Raw genomic sequence first — 16,921 nt, 5'->3', positions numbered from 1 at the left:
TAAAATTGCAAAGAACCTTTGGATAGAATATAACATTTTGTAAACACTGCACTTTGGTGTAGCAGGGAAGATTTCAACGTTTCAATATGAATGAAGGCTAAAAACTGATTAGATTAATGTCTGATGATCTTTTCTGTGCTTCTTCAAATTTGTAACACCAAACATATTACAGTTTTTTCTGATTGCTTAAGCACATTTTTTCTAACTATTGGCTACTTTTGCAAAACTCTACACACAAATAAGAAAACCTGTCACCCAATTATCAAAACATTGTAGTTCTCTTGCACAGCTAGATTAACTCTTCACACCTTTGTAAAAATGGTGTTTTCGTATCAAACAGTACACACAAGCCATCATCTACTAAGCACACAATGCGCCACCTGCACACTGATGGTATGAATACAAAACACATCTGGCTTTTGCATTCTCTGTGTACAGATGTCAATTTGAGGTCACACTTTTGTCATAGTGTCATGTAAACATACAAGAATCCAAACTTCAAGTATTGGTGTTTATTCACACTCATCAAAACCAAGACAAAGTCAGAACACAAAATAGGAATTTCACAAAAAAAGGGAAAAAAAGACAATCAGCCTACATCATGTCGTCTTTCTGGGTCCGGCCACAAAATTTCGTCCACATCGCATGCGATATCCTCCAGTCCAAGGCACCGGGGAAAATATCTCCTTGAATGCCGTATCCAGGCCTGACATGATGCCTGGTCAATATCTCCACATGCCTCCTCCATTGCCTGTAAAAGAGCTACCTGTTGATGAGGATGATGGTCGTACACTTTCCAGCGCCAGGCAGAGAAGAACTCCTCGATGGGATTTAAGAATGGAGAGTATGGAGGGAGGTTGAGTGCCATGAAGGATGGGTGGTCTGTAAACCAGTTGCGGACCAAAGCAGCCCTATGGAAACTAACATTGTCCCATATGATGACATATCGGGTCTGCTCTGGTCTCTGAACAGTGAGCATGTCATATATGTGTGCAGTGTTGTATGGGCGTATGGTTGCATGATGGTGAACAACACCATTTTGGCTTATAGCTGCACACATGGTTATGTTACCACCACGTTGTCCTGGGACATTGGTGATGGCACGGTGTCCAATAATGTTCCTGCCACGTCTCCTGGTTTTACTGAGGTTAAAAAGTAGCTCATGTCCCATTGCATCTGCTTCTAGTTCCATCACTCTCTGGACAAGACAAAACAAATGCAACACATCAGGCCCATGCACAGCACTACAGTATGCACTTCCACATTCAGAACCAATGACACTAGCTTACCTGCACATAGTCATATCGCAGTTGCTTTACACGTTCTGTGTTTCTCTCGAAAGGAACTCTGTAAATTTGCTTCATTCTTGTTCTGTGGCGCGCAAGTACACGACTTAGTGCAGAAACGCTTGCACTGTGTATATTTTGAAAGATGGTGTCATTATCAATTATGCGCTGCTGTATTTCGCGCAGTCTTATTGCATTATTGGCAATCACCATGTTCACTATATGGGTCTCTTGCTCTGGAGTGAACATTCTGCCTCTGCCTCCAACATCTGGACGTCTAGCAATTCTGTAAAGTAACAATTTCAGTATTTTTGCATGTATGGTACTGTTGTGTTTCTCATTAGAGTATGGCAGTGCTACAAAGTACTTACCGATTCTCATTTCGAAATGTCCTAATGATGCCTGCCACAGTGTAGCGGCTCAGTTTAGGCTGAACCCGTTGGCCAGCTTCCCTCAGGGTCATCCCATGGTTGATGACATGGTCCACTATTGTAGCTCTGATGTCATCAGTTATTCTGTTTCTTACTCTTCTTACCCTTCCTCTTTCGCCTCCTCGTCCTCTTCTTGCTCCTCCACGTCCTCTTCCTCCAACTTCTTCACCTCCACGTCCTCTTCCTCGGCCTCCTCTGATTCTCACTCTTCTCACTCTTGCTGCTCCTTCCATTGTACTCCACATAGACAGCTTCCCTGTGGCCTGTTTATAGTGCTTAGGCTGATTGCAAAGTGGACTAATTATCTAAAACAGTTTTCAAATGTGACAGTGTGCCAGACAGTTGGCAAAATAGTGTAAATAATGGCCATACATGTGTATAATTTTGCTAGGAGTGTGTTGGAAATTTGGTAATTGAGTGTAAGCAGTGAGTTGTGTTTAAAGTTCTGCAAAAAGAGTGTTGTGCAGTGAATTGTGCCTACAGTTTTGCAAAGTGTGTGTTACAAAATGGCAAACTGAGTGCAAAGCAGTGTTTGTGCTTTTAGTTTGGCAAACTCAGTGAGTGGTTTTGCTATAAGTATTAATAGTTTTAGAAATTGTGCTATAAGAATCACAGTTAGGGTTTAAGCATTCAGAAAAAACTGTAATACAAAGGATTGGAGCCGGTTTTGGATTTTCACTTGTTGTTGGCTTTAATATGAACAGTCACATAAAATTAATTCCAATTTTTTGCCTTTGCTTCAATTAGGATGTTTCTTTAAATCTACCATACCTTTTATTGTTCAAAAGGTTTGCTGCCATAGTAAGGAAGTAGCTGGGGAACTCAGTAAGTATGAGCAACGATAGCTTAGGGACAGTTTCTCCAATAAAGAGGAATTCATCATCTGCAGTTTGTCAAAACGTGCCATTAAAACAATTCAGCAGATCCTCAAAGTTTGGATACAACCTGTTTTCAGCTGTAGAGGTAGAGGTACACTTCACGCACTTATCAACATACAGTTCAGAGGCTTGCATTAGAGTGCTTTGGTGCTTGGGCATCTTTTATTTAGCATGGTTATACCATTGTGAATGTAGCTATATAAATGTGCTCAAGAGTCTATCGTATGTTTGTCATGCAACTAAAAATTCGAAAATATATTTTTAAATCAGTAACTTTGCAAATTTAGAGGAATTGTTTTCGGACAACATATGTGTCACATTTTAAACAGGGTTGCAATAATCAGCACTGACACACAGACATTTATGCGCTGGGTATAACAGACATGCTTACCGTGTGAAAGGCCCGCTGATGTCTTGGAGCAGAGAAACACACTGCATTGTTGCTTTTCTCTGTTGTATAAGCAGCGCCCGTAGGTCAGAAACGCTGTGTGTGGGTAGCAAAGGCAGCTCCAACACACATCCAGGCATCCGTCTGAAAGAAAGGTGTCGCTGCAGCTAGGCTGTCAGGATAGTCAGGCTTTTATTTATATTTGCATTCTGGTGCATTAAAACTAGCAGCCTCTGTGTCCCGCTTGGATCATCATTCCGAAAATTCAGAAATAAAATGGTGACATGGCTAATGATGAGGAAAGAATATGTGTTTTTTTTGTTTTTTTTAGAAGTATCACAGTTTATTTTTAAAGGAATACATGTTGTTTGTGGTATTCTGTTTAAAAACTATTAGCCTCTGTGTGTTTCAGAGCGCTAAAGAATATGAAATGCTCCTAATGCAGTTAAATCATCTATGTGTAATCAACAAGTCTTACTGTTACAGGGTGTTTGTGACAAGTAGATAATTAGAGGGCTAGTTGCATTAAAGGAACATTGGGGGTTGATACAGTGATAGTGTGGCTAGGTGTGAATATGTGTTCTTTAGAAGTATCACAGTTTATTTCTAAAGGAATACATGTTATTTGTGACACTCTGTTTGAAACTATTAGCCTCTGTGTGTTTCAAAGCGCTAAAGAAAAGTAAAATGCTCCTAAACTAGTTAAATTAAAAGTAAAATGCTCGTGCTGATGAACGAAGTGTTATGCTCTCAAGGGTCGATGTAAAGTAGTGAGGAAAAATACAGGGTGTTTGATTAGGGTGTTTTTATATAGGTGGTCTTGGTTTCAGTTGACCTCTGAGATGCAGAGATAAAGGTGTGGGGGTGTAAGCAAAAGGTGAAACCTGTTTGGAGGATCGGTTGGTCAGTAGAAAGTGTAATGGAAAGATAAAAGGTGAAAAAAGCTACAGGTATATTACTACTAACAATTATACAATGCAACTCAAATAAAATAAAATAAAAACTTAAAAAATTGAAAAAAAAAGTTTAAAAATAAAAATATAAATTTTTTCTCTTTTAATTTTTTGATGGAAAATTGAACTGATGAGCGTTATATGGCCCCTCTCCATCTGTGAATAAATTAATGATTTGAAGGATAGCATCACCACCTTCTGGAGAAATTTATAGGATTGCCATATCTTGATCAGCCAAACATTCACATGACTGGATATTATTGTCTTCCACTTGCAGGTGGTCTCGCTTTCTCTCTCCTCTGCTAGGGCGGTCCTCATTACGGGCTCCCGCCCCTGGCCCATGCACCTGTGTTCAATCTCCACACCTGCTGCTGATCTCCACTAATCCTGAAGCCAGCTGAGCTCTCACGCCTTTCCCCCATGGACCCCTCGCCCCCAGCACATTGTATATATAATCACTTGGCGTTATCATTGTAAATAAACGTACGTCTTTTCTTTTCTCCCTGGTCTGCACCTGAGTCCAAACTTTGACAACACCGGATTATAAGGAGCATTAAGCAAAACAAAACAGTCAGAAAAGTAAAACTTTACTGAACTCATTCCTCTTTCTTCCTCCACTCCTGTACCATTGATTCATGAATGTTGAATTCTCTGGCAGCTGCTCTATTCCCATGTTCTGGACCTGAAAACAGGGTTTGATCTTTGGTTTCATTCTATAATACTGGACTTATTTTTCTATGAAGGTTTGAACTTTGAGGGTGTTTAAACAAGAGAGAAACATGTGAAAATGTTCATGCCTGTCTGAGAAAAGTGTATAAAGTGTGTAGTGAGGGGTTTTACAGCCTTAAAGCATCTATAATAATTGTAAAAAATAAAGCTGGCTACTTTGCTGATTTCACCTATCGCAGATTATTTTTAGAACATAACTCCCGCGATAAACGAGGGACCACTGTACTATTTGTTTAAAGTCTCTTCCATGTCTCCTTATTCATCCCCACGTCTACTACAGGTACTGGCTGGTGAATGATTGATGAATCAGAGCTGATTTACTGCATTATTGAACAAACCGGGTCATGTAAACAGAGCAGGAATGAGGAAATACTCTCCTCTGAGATCTGTGCGATTGAACTGTGTCATGCTTAACACAGCTCATGATCTCTGCTGTCTTCTTCCCCCTCTCCCTCACATATACCACCATGACATAGTTTTTGTGTTACTGTTTGCCTGCCACTGGCGTCTGACAGATGTTTTACAATATTTTTTTAAACATCTGTAACTCCGGTAACCCCTGAACCATTTGCTCAATTGAAAGAATTCCAAAGGTTTCTGAAAGCAGTGACTCTGCACATTTCTGGGATATTAGGGTCATTATGGTAATCCACATGTACGGTGTGGCAGCAGCCCTGTGAAGACAAAGGTTGGTTGAGAGAGTTAGTGAGTGTGATTGAGCTCTCCAGAAAACAGATACGTAATCGCACATTTGAGATGAGATTGAGTAGGAGCGGTTTTCAAGGGTTAAATGCGAAACTGAGGAAATGAGCAAAAATGGGAAATGAGCAGCATCTGGATTTCAATGATTTTGGAGACAAAGCAAAGCTGAGCGCAGAATTTGTAAAAAGAGGAGCTGGCTGAAATTATACCAATGTGGAGGACAAATGTCCATAAATAAATACATAACAATAAAAGTTTTTATCAGAACACTGAAAAAAATGCTTCCTAACACACAAACCATTCATAATTCCTAAATTAGGATCAAATAGAAGGATCCAAATGAAGAGTCATATGGAGGCCATAACAGCCGACTCTTGTACAGGAGCCCAGCCAAAAGATCTGAATCTCTGAAACGAGCCAGACCTTCCCTCACGAATGTTGAGGATACTGACTCCCCTGGTGAAAAAACAGGCTTAAAAATATTAACTGGAAGGCTGAAAAGCAACTCCTTAAATTTTCTTTCTAACAACGAGACTTTGAAACAGATGATACAACTCACACCCACCCCTGCTTACTAGGGATGGGTATCGAAACCCGGTTCTTGTTGAGAACCGGTTCCCACTGTTTCAATTCCTCGGAATTGTTTGCCATTTTTGCAAACGATTCCCTTATCGATTCCAGTCGCCCCAAATAACGTCACCACGTTGCGGAGTGTCATTTACCTGGCAGGCCCCCTAAGCGGCTCAAACGCTCAAAAGTTTGGTTATACTTTACGAGAACGGATGACAACAGGACAACTTGCAATACTTGCAAAGTAGATATTTCATTTAAGGGAGGAAACACTACGAATATGCAAAAGCATTTGCTCACAAACACGCGATAACCTTAAATGAATGTCGTGTTTTTAATTCTGCTCCGGACTCGTGAATCTCAACCCAGCAGCAGCGGTAACGTTTGCACGTCCTCTCCCGTTAATGCGGCAGGTAAATAATCAACTAACAGTGAATATTATGTTAGCGCGATCTGCCTTATTATAAAACCTGCCATTACTGTGCATTTAGGTGACCATGATGAGACAGACAGAGTCTGGCTGGCAGTTCTCGCTGCAGTCTACCGGTAGCGTCTCCTTTCAGGCCAGGATAGACGAATGTCACCGAGCAGTGACTAAGTTTGTGGTCAAAGGCTTGCACCCATTTGCCACAGCAGATGCCCCCGATTTTCGGTAAGTGAATGTGTTTAATTGTAGGCAGAGACATTACTGGATAGTCTTGTGTAATTGCTACAGAATAATTTATGTTATACTTTGTTATTGCTACAGAAGAATATTTATTTTATTATTTTACATTTACAATTTTTTTTCCTGGGGACCCTGTGACACCCCATTGAAGAGCCGTAGGCTGTGGATCTCTTAAGATCTCACTGTTGGGTTTGTAAGGCCATGTTACTCCTAAATTTCTATCTTGTTCAAAGAGAAGATATAAAACAAAGTTCTAAGCTAATCGACCTTAGTGTTCTCCTTTTTTAAAAAGAATCGATGAGAGAATCGATAAAGGATCGAATCGTTAAACAGAATCAAAAATGGAATCGAAATCGTGAAAATCTTATCAATACCCATCCCTACTGCTTACAGAAACCCACAATAAATAATACACCTTAATCAAATGTAAACAAGCTTAACCAAATTATATTAAAGTACTAATTATAGTAAAAGTCAGCTCTATGTGCGTGTCATGAATGGTGCACTATCCATGTATCAATATCATATCAATATCTAATTTCTGAATACAGTTCATAGAAAACAAAGTCCTTGTGACTGAACCTTCCTGGTTTAAGGTTTAATGGCTCCAGACTCAGAGGATGGCTGTTTAATGGACCATTTTACCAACATGGTTATCTCTCTGCTTTCTGTGCACGTTTTAAACTGTCGGAACATGTTTGAAATAAAGATATTGAAGTGTTTATCTTGATGTGCTGATCAGCATGTTCAAAGCTGTGAGGCTGTTAGGATTTTTGCCCAAGGCTAATTGTGCCATTTAGATCCAAAGTCCAGTTTTGTGAGTACAGAAAACACGTGCATGATATTTGTTTGTGACAGAGTGACGAGAACTGTTTACACTGTATTTCCTCATACTTCTGGAGCTTTGTCAGACTGACTGATTCACTGTTCTCTTCACAGAGCAAATCTTTGGGTTTTTCCCACTTGTGCAATTAACCGAAGTACAACCTGATAACACTAAGAACATTTTTGTTTTTACTTTGAGTCACGAGAATTTGGAAAGACATCTTTCTCCTCACCTCACCTGCTGTAAGTGCTTGTTGTCATAACAAGAAAAATTCTAGCATGTTCAGATCTGGCTTCACTTGTTCTTGTCACACACTACATTAAGATACTGTCAGCAAAATAATACAGACACTGAAACTGTCTTAGTTAAACATTATATCAGAGTTCTGTGGTCCCTTTGTACCTGTGTGAAATGAGCTACAGGGCTGTCTGTTTAATGACGCTGTGATCCACCTCCTACATCGATCCCTCACTCATCTTGAAAGTGCTTTCAGTGCTATCATACACACAGTGCTGAGGGATAACATGGAGTATACAGGTGTGAGTGGAACATGGAAAGATCCAAAACTGTGTCTGACAGGGTCGTCTGCAGTACAGGCCCCCCCACAGGGAACAGTCCTGGCTCCATTTTTTTTACCTTATACACCACAGACTTCTACAACCCTGCCCTGCGGTACAGTACAAAACACTGCTTAATGCAAAAATTCTCTGATGACTCAGCAATCGTTGGCCTTGTCACTGATGGGATGACAGGGACTACAGAGGACTGACCGTGGATCGTTTAACTAACAAAAAAAATGAAATCAAATTAAAATTAAAATTATATTTTTAAATATCCATGTCCTGAGGAAACATCTGCACCCAGAAACAGAGATCTCTGCTTTACTGCCAAATTTAAACAACTTGGAAAGTAATGATACATAATCACTTACATTACTTTGATCTGAGTATAATATCTGTACTTAGTGTTACATCACCGTTTTGTAGGGATATCCATATCTGAAACAAATACAAATAGGAAACCTCCACAGATGTCTTTCAATTATTCTTTAATAAATACATACAGAGTGTCAAAGGGCAAAACTCATTAATTAAGCGGACCCAAATGCAGCCGCTCGAGGCTGGTAACGGGTTTAACAGAAAAACAAGCAGTTTATTGAGGCCGGGAAAACACATGCAAGACAAAGGGCAAAAGAGGAGACAGATGAAACTAAACTAATCAGAATCAGAATCATAAATACTTTAATAATGCCGAAGGAAATTATGGGTTACAGCAGGCTAAATGGCGCATGCGCACTTACAAAGGAACCGTGTGACCAAACATACTTTACACAAACATCACATTAGGAGACATGTCAGAAAGGCAGGCTGATGGGAAAAAACCAACGAAAACACACAACATGAGGTGAGAGGAGAAGAAAAAAACTCCATTCAGACTGAGCTCCTAATGGGAGAACAGTTTGAGAACAGAGAAACACCCCAGCACAAAAAGCACATAACTGTCAATACACCACAGAAACACAAGACAAGCAACAGGGGCGGGTAAAGGATGAGAGAGAGCCGGTGTAAACAGCGCATCCGGTCCTGCAGCATTTCTGCGCTGGTCCAGTTGATCCGCCATCTTCCCCGGGAGGGGACAAGCATCGAAGGCGTTTGGATGCTTGTGTGTATCCTGAGTTTACCTGAGAGAGTGTCCTTCGCACCGCCAGGCTAAGTAAACAGTCTTCCAGCTGACCCAGGTGGCCTTGCGTAGGATAGGAAGGAACAATCTAAGCATCGTCTGTTAGAATTGAGAATTTGTTATGTTCAGCTCCAGCCTTGAGACCACAGCTGGCGCAGATATGGTAGCCACATGAAATGATGGTGGTATTCCTTTAGTGCGAACAACTGCATGTCAATTTCACAGTTGGTCTAACAGTCCGTCACTGGCCTCTCAATCTCCTGTTGGAGAGCCGTGAGCTTCTGCGAGATGTTGTCAATCTTGCGCTCAAAGAGCATAGTCTGAGTACTCACAATCGCCGTGAGCTTCTCCAAGATCCAACATTGTTTCAAACACAGCAGGCAGCCTTGTGGGGTTTTGAACAGCCGATTCTGCTTTCTTTAATTTTCGAGAAGCCAGGGCTATGCCAGCTCCCATCAGCAGGAACCCTGTTATCATGGTTCAGAAAAGGTAGATGTCTTCAATGTCCTCGATCAACAGTCCCGTCAGGCACACGACCCTCCAATTCCTCCACCCATCCATCGTGTATCCGGCAGGGAACGTCCCTCCAGGACACTCGGGCTCACCCGAGCCCAGACTTCTCGTTGAGAAGAGGGTGTTAATTGCATTCAGGAACCAGTTGACCAAATCCATAATTCCTCTTTTAGGTTTTAGAGAACAGACTGTGAGAGTGTTCCAGGGCAAAAGTAGAAAAGTAGACGAGACTAGACAAGGACATGAGAAGCCAAGCAGGAAAGATAAGGGAGAGGGAGAGGAGAAAAGTTCAACCGCCTTCGTCAAGAGCCTAAGATCAAAGCACAAGGAACATGGGAAAAACTTCAGACCAGGAACACGGGGAGACAAACAGACGACCTGACAATGAACAGAGGGACACTCACACAATAAATACACACAAGGGTAATTAGGGAAAGTGGAAACACCTGGGAAAACAACTGAGACGAATTGACCTAACTACACAGAGGAAGAAAAACTAAACACACTGCACACAGGACGTGACACTTTCAAAGTAAAACAGGAAACACTGAGATTCAGACTAATTAACACAACTTGACATAGGAGCTGGGCTTGGGAGACAACGGGAGCAGTCTCCCAGGAGAGGGGAACGTGGAAACAGTTAAGGGAGATGATACACAGAGACAGAGGGAGACATGACGGGCTTGGAAGAACACACATGAAAGCACAACACAGACGGAGGAGCCACGGAATGAAACACAAGGAGGGGAACATGTAAACAGGAAAGAGAGACGAGACACAACTACACGACACAGAGGAAAAGACTCGGACAGGAAACAGGAAATGACACAGGGACAAGAACACATGGGCCGGGAGTATAATCAACTTAGCAGGAAAAACTATGACTATAAACTAAGTGATAGAAAACTAAAAGTTTACAAAGAAATCAGAAAAAAATCCATCATAAACTCAGAATGCAGGGTTGAATGACCCAGAACCAAAAAAAGAATTTTCATTATTATTTTGGTAGAAATATGACTGTAAACTGTTTCACTGTATCATTGCCTTTATCTATAAATGTAAATGGTTTAAAAACCAAAGACAGTTAGTTTACATTTACTATCAGTGACATGAATGCACTTAACATATAATTCTCAAACAGCTGAGCAAAAACAACATGAGGAAGAGCTTCGCTCTCACATGGTGAAAATCAGATGACCGCTGAAGGTGGAAAGATGATTTTGATTGTCGTAGATTTTCGAGTTAGTAGCGAGATGCAAAAGCACCTGATCTCCAACCTCCAGCAGCAGAGAGGCTCCATTAGAGGTGGTTACATAATGGGACGGTTGGACTTCGTATGCTGTGAATATGCGCTCTCCATTTTTAAACAACAGAGCATATACAGCATGTGAAGCATCCCCGTGTGCACCTATGTGCCACTCAAAGTGGTAGACTCCTCTCACTGGTGCGGTGAAAATACTTGTTGGACATTTGTTTTTGTTAAATGGAAAATCAGCTGTTAGAACATCTGGAACATCAGCCTGACATCAACATAGCTGAGAAGTGACATTCAGTGTTATTACCTGTGTTTATGTTGTACGCATTTCCAATGTTTGTGACAACACGTTTGAAGATCAGAGTGGTCTCTGTGTTAAAGGGTCCAGTATATCCATCACCTTGATCCAGCAGAGAGGCTGAGAAAGCCACCTGTTTGACTGAGAGAGAGAGAAATGTCATTAATATTCACAACTTGCAGTAAAATAATGATTTACAGTTTTTATTGTCACAGAATCAAAAAAGAAAAACATTAGCTGTTTTCTGTGTTTATGGGAAAGGACTGTTGTGCTGACCAAATATCTGAAAAGACCTTTGAATTCATTTGAGCTGTAATCAGATGTGTCACATATGTAGATACATGACCACCCAGCACTTGTTGTATTCAGCCATTCATATGCATTCAAGGAAGATCTTCATGTCAACATGGTAAGAGCCAGTTTGTGGTTTAATTAGCAGACATGAAGGCACGTAAAACATGAAACAATCTGCTAAATAAATGGATTGAAGACTTTACAGTCAGTGTGTCTTGTAAAAGGTTACATTAACAGTCAGAGTCATGGTGATTTCAGTACCTTTCAGTTCCTGCTTTAACTCAACAACCACAGACTTGTGAGTCTCCAGCTCCTCCAGCTTTGCTGCATGGTCTGGAAAAAAGAGTAAACGAAAAAAGACTTGTCAGTTCATCATTTTCTCTACACACGAGCTTAATATTTGTGTTATATTAACCAGCTGAGAGTGGTTGGTGTTGCTTGGAGCTGGTGTGTTTGCCTGTGTGGGATGATTACCTTGCAGCTGCTGCTTCAGCTTTTGACTCTCTGCTTCTTTCAGTTTTGCCACAAGTTCTGAAAAAAAAAGTATAAACAACTTTACATGTAGGTTTAGTGGCCCGTGATGTAGTGATTCACCTTAGAAACACAAAGATTCTGTGCTCCAGGAGGAGACGCTGTGATGCTGGTACTTCTGTAAGTACCTGTGATAATACTTTACCTTTGTTATGTTCTTTTAAGGTCCTGATCTCCACTTTATGTTCGGCCAGAGAGGCGGTCATCTCTCTCAGCACGGCATGGATGTCCTGTGGACAGGGTGGCTGAAGTGGAGTCTCAGTCTGATCTGCTGAAACAGAGCAGACCAGAAGCAGTGGCAGGAAAAACACGATCTCCATTCTGTTGCTGGATATCTGCTGTGCAACTGTGCCGTCTACAAAGCGGAGCTTTTCATAACATAAATGAGGAGGTTACTGGACCACCTCTCAAACACACACCCACACTGCCCCCAACACATCCTGTGTAAAAGCTGCTCGTGTCAGTACAACACAGGTATGTACACAGTCAGTGGACCAAAAGTCAGTGAACCAAAAGATAAGTAACTATGAGTCTCATTCTGTTCATGCTAAACCGAGCGGTGGTCTCCTCCACGTCCCCTCATCCTCCACCTCACACACTGCAGAGCCACAGGACCACACCTCCTACAGGCGGTGAATGATTAAAGAAGCAGACTTTGACTGGATCACTGAACAAACTGTGTCTGTAAACAGCAGGAATGAAGAGATTCTCTCCTCTGAGGTCTGCAAGAGTTCATGACTTTTGCCCCTCCCCCCCAGCTCTCTGTGTCTCACCCATTTGGCATAGACTGTATATAGAGGATGGAAATAACACCATGAAATAGTTGTGAGAAAGCTGTTTTTTTTTACATTTTCTTAATACATTCCCATATGGAAAAGAAATAGTAGAAACTTATAAAAGACTTGCATAAGATGTGGCCTACTTCATATAGTGAATCATATAAGGCTTATATGATTTACTCATGAAAGTGGCCACTTTCTCATTACTTTCATATATTGTTGTAGTAAGTATCCAAAACATACAAGTTTCATTTATATAATTTTTCAAGGCATTTTATATCTGTTTTCACTCTTGTATGCTTTTCATACAAGTTTCACACAAGACAGATACAAACTTTATAAGATTTATATATATCTTTCCCATATGGGTTTTAATTGCAAAATAATGTGAGAAAGTTGCCCTAGTGTCTCATGGTCCTGGGTTGGTGACCCAGTGTTTTGTATTATTATTGATCCTTGATTTCATTATGATTTATCATTGATGATCTCTCAGTTTTTGTTTCTGTGTTTCTGCTTCCCTAAGTTCTTTATTATCTCCTGATTTCTAGACTTTAGGTGGTGTTAATGTGTCTTCCCTGTGTTCTGTGTTATGTCTACTGTGCCTTTTCATGGCCCATGGTTCATGGCTCTTTGTCTCAGTCTTTGCCTATGTCTTTTGTGTTTCCTGTTTTACTTTGATAGTCTTGTGTCGTGTATTCAGTGTATTGTATTTTGCTTCCTCCTTGTTGCATCATGTCTAATTAGGTTCTCCAGAGGCCTGGTAATGAGCTAATCATGTGATTCAGGTGTGTTGACCCAGGGTGAGATCTAAAACCTGCAGGGACACCGGCCCTCGTGGACTGAGATTGGGGACCCCTGCTTTAGAGAGTCTTAGCTTACATGTGTGTTTATTTCATATTTTCAGTTGTTTCCCTCCACGGCTAAATAGTGTTTCAGTAATGTACTGATATACAAGAATGGACATAAGGAGCTTCTTTCAAAGAAAAAACTGTGGTAGATGTTATTTTATATATTATGCTTTGTATGTTGTTCAGTATATTTCTATGCAAAACAAGAGGAATTTCAATACACAGCAGTATATTCACAGTTTAAACCAGATATTTACATACACTTTATGGAAAACACAAGAACATTTTTTGACTGTACAACATCAATTTAGAGTAAACTTGTTTTGTTTTGGATAAATAAATATTGAAATATCTTTTGAATTAGTTAAATGTCAGAATAAAGAGAGAGCTGTTTATTTTTTATCACTTTCATCAAATTTAGGAGTACATATACACTAAGTTTATTGTTAATTAATAAGAAAACTCCAGACGATTCCATTCTGAGCTGAAGAAGCTTCTGATAGGTTAGTAGAGTCCATGTGAGTAAATTGGTGGCACACCTGTGGATGCATATAAGGCAAAACACAGAGCCTGTTTCTGTGACATGGGAAAATCAAGAGATGTCAACCAAAACACCAGGAAAAGAACCGTGGAGCTCCATAAGTGTGGCTCAGTTTTGAATACAATTTGGTGCCATTTGCAATTAAGAAATACAGATAGTTTCTCTCTTTACTCTTAAAGTTAACAAATATGTTTTTTATATTTATCAATCTAAAAAAAATAAACATTTAGTCTGATTTGATGTTACAATTAAAAAAGTGTTTGTGTTTTTATCTGAAGAGTATGTAAATATCTGGTTTCAACTGTATATTTGATGATGTTGGTGTTTGGTTTGACTGTCAGCACAAAGAGGGAGAGAGAGGAGAATGAGGACAGAACAGAGATGGAACAAGAGCAGGTGAGACACACATGTTAGTCAAATGGTTGTTTACCAAAAGTATCACCGTATCATAGGTACTCATGTATCTCGTACCTAGTGTTTTCTTTTTAGGTTTGTTATTTTTCAAATTCTATGTTTATTAAGTTATGCAGGCTTATGAAGGCTAAATAGTTATATAAACTTTTCTGAATCTAAATAGTGGACTTTGGTAGAATTAAAAAATAAGTGTAGTGCAGGTCTATGATGATTTTTAGTGCTACTATCATCTAGTTCTGATTCTGGTTCTGTCTTGGTTAAGTCCTAAGTAGTTCTGATTTTGAACTGTTGTAGTCCTGTTTTAATTCTGGATCAGTTCTGGGTCTGGTTGAATTGGGGTTTAGTCCGCGTGTCTTGATACAGCCCCGACTTTGTTCTGCCTTGCTGCTTAATTAAAAAAAACTAGTTTAAGGTGTCCTGCATATGTGATATATATTTTTCCCTATATGAAGTCATTCTTTTTTGAACAAAACTCAAAACAGAGCCTAATAATCTTTCAGTCATTTTTAACCCCCCCCCCCAAAAAAAACAAACAAGCAAACAAACAAAAAAAATCCCACATGCATACTACCCTTTAGGGCTAAGCCCCGGGTGTTTTGATTGTCTGCCTCCGCCTCTGCTGTATACTTCTTTAAACTCTACTTCTCACATTTTAGCACGCGTATCTGTACTTTGTAATCTGTACATTTGTAAATCAGCCCCCCGCACGCGTGCTTTGGACGCAAGATTAGTTCAAAATTTTGTACATAAATTATATTTTAGACCCTGTACTTCTTACTTCCACTTTACTAAAAAGTCGAGTCAATGCTTCTACTTTTATTTGATTTTTTTTAAACAGAGGTATCTAAACTGTAGGAAGGAACGTGTGTACTTTTGACACCTTTCCCAGATAGCAAGACGACATTGAATCTATGTTGATTTTTCATCCGAACCGTCGTATATGGTCGGGGTTGAAATGCCAATGTTGTAACAACATTGAAATACTGTGGTAAACCGACGGTCTTACTATAGAGACATTGTAACGATGTTGATTCACCGTTGTTTTTTTGTCATTGATATTTGATCTATTTGTAGTCGACCAGGTGACAACAACAACGTCGAGAAAACGTCTATTTATAGTTGACGATCATTCGGCTCCGGTCACCATCAAAAACCATCGATTTGTAGTTGAGCGTTAAATTGCATTGCAACTGATCGGGTATAAAGTACCAGAGAAAGTAGATTTATTGTTCATTTGTTATCAATGACTTGGTCTAGTTCACCAGCTTTAAAAAATCGTGTCTACGTGCAATTCATGTATAGTTGACCGAAATTAAAGCAGCGATCACTTGGACTATTCCGCAGCACCCCTCTCACATTGGTACATCCCCCCAGGTATTCATTGTCTTCTACAGTAGAGCGGGACATTTGATTTACTCTCAGCGGAATTGACCGGAGAAGGCATCAGGTCATGCACTGCACTGGCCTGCACCACGATTAGTATAAGGTAAGAATGAATGATTTTTTTTTCCTACTCGTTATTTCCATGTTTGCATTTGAATAACAGTAAAAAACTCGTTAATGTTGTACATTAACGAGTTTTTTACTGTTATTTACGTTGCTCCCACAAAATGTGGGAGCCCGAAATTGTGTCTACTTCTTACAATCCGGCAACAAATAAATTGCACTGCGAACAAAGTATATCAACAAAGAAAACATTTTCGTTTCATAATTTCTTCGTTATATTCCCTTACAAAGCTAGCTTTAACGCTTTGAGGTTTCCTTTGTTCTTGCCGTCGCCTCGACGCTTGACCCAGACTTTCGCTCTGTAGTTGCTTAGTACTACAAAAAATTCTAAATCTGTGATATATGATTGATAAACGTAAAGTTAACTGTATAAACGTGTTCAATGACTTTGTTACTTTTGATGATTGGAGAGCACTCGTTTCAATTCGCACACGAAAACTTTAGACTCAGTTTGAATGCCCACGTGACTGTACGTTGCACGCTCACCTAACTTTACGTTGCACGCGTACATGACTTTCCGTTTGTGCCTTGAATAATGAATAAGGCTACGTCCACACGTACCAGCGTATTTTTGAAACCGCTGATTTTTCTATGCGTTTGCACCTTTTGTCCACACGTAATGTATGTCTGGCCGTACATTGTGTTTGTATTTCCAGGCACATTTCACGAAGCAGAACGCAGTCTTCAGAGATATCCACGTGAACGCTGTGATACGTCTGACCTTCAGTCCGAAGAAGAAACCCAGACCAGTCTTAAAAGAAAGCACAAGTAAAACCTTTTTATTCGCAAACATATCTTTGATTGTTAAGAATTTATGATCTTGTCTTTTATA

General features: G+C 40.0%; 2 protein-coding genes across 2 annotated transcripts; both read right to left on the bottom strand.

Annotated features, from left to right (window-relative positions):
* Nucleotides 1–552: 552 nt before the first annotated feature.
* LOC109203837 (uncharacterized) lies at nucleotides 553–1,827 on the bottom strand. The gene is made up of 3 exons (XM_019363637.2): nucleotides 1,658–1,827; nucleotides 1,290–1,572; nucleotides 553–1,198 (listed from the first exon to the last, which is right to left on the bottom strand). Exons 1-3 carry the CDS (start codon nucleotides 1,747–1,749, stop codon nucleotides 590–592), a joined length of 984 nt encoding a protein of 327 aa, XP_019219182.1. The 5' UTR covers nucleotides 1,750–1,827; the 3' UTR covers nucleotides 553–589.
* A 6,843-nt stretch (nucleotides 1,828–8,670) lies between these two features.
* LOC100693484 (complement C1q-like protein 4) lies at nucleotides 8,671–12,606 on the bottom strand. The gene is made up of 5 exons (XM_003458684.5): nucleotides 12,147–12,606; nucleotides 11,945–12,001; nucleotides 11,732–11,803; nucleotides 11,186–11,317; nucleotides 8,671–11,082 (listed from the first exon to the last, which is right to left on the bottom strand). Exons 1-5 carry the CDS (start codon nucleotides 12,319–12,321, stop codon nucleotides 10,799–10,801), a joined length of 720 nt encoding a protein of 239 aa, XP_003458732.1. The 5' UTR covers nucleotides 12,322–12,606; the 3' UTR covers nucleotides 8,671–10,798.
* Between the last annotated feature and the right edge of the window lie 4,315 nt (nucleotides 12,607–16,921).

Source organism: Oreochromis niloticus, linkage group LG10 (assembly GCF_001858045.2).
Source record: "Oreochromis niloticus isolate F11D_XX linkage group LG10, O_niloticus_UMD_NMBU, whole genome shotgun sequence".
Classification (NCBI taxonomy): domain Eukaryota; kingdom Metazoa; phylum Chordata; class Actinopteri; order Cichliformes; family Cichlidae; genus Oreochromis; species Oreochromis niloticus.
This window is presented reverse-complemented; position numbering and strand designations above follow the sequence as displayed.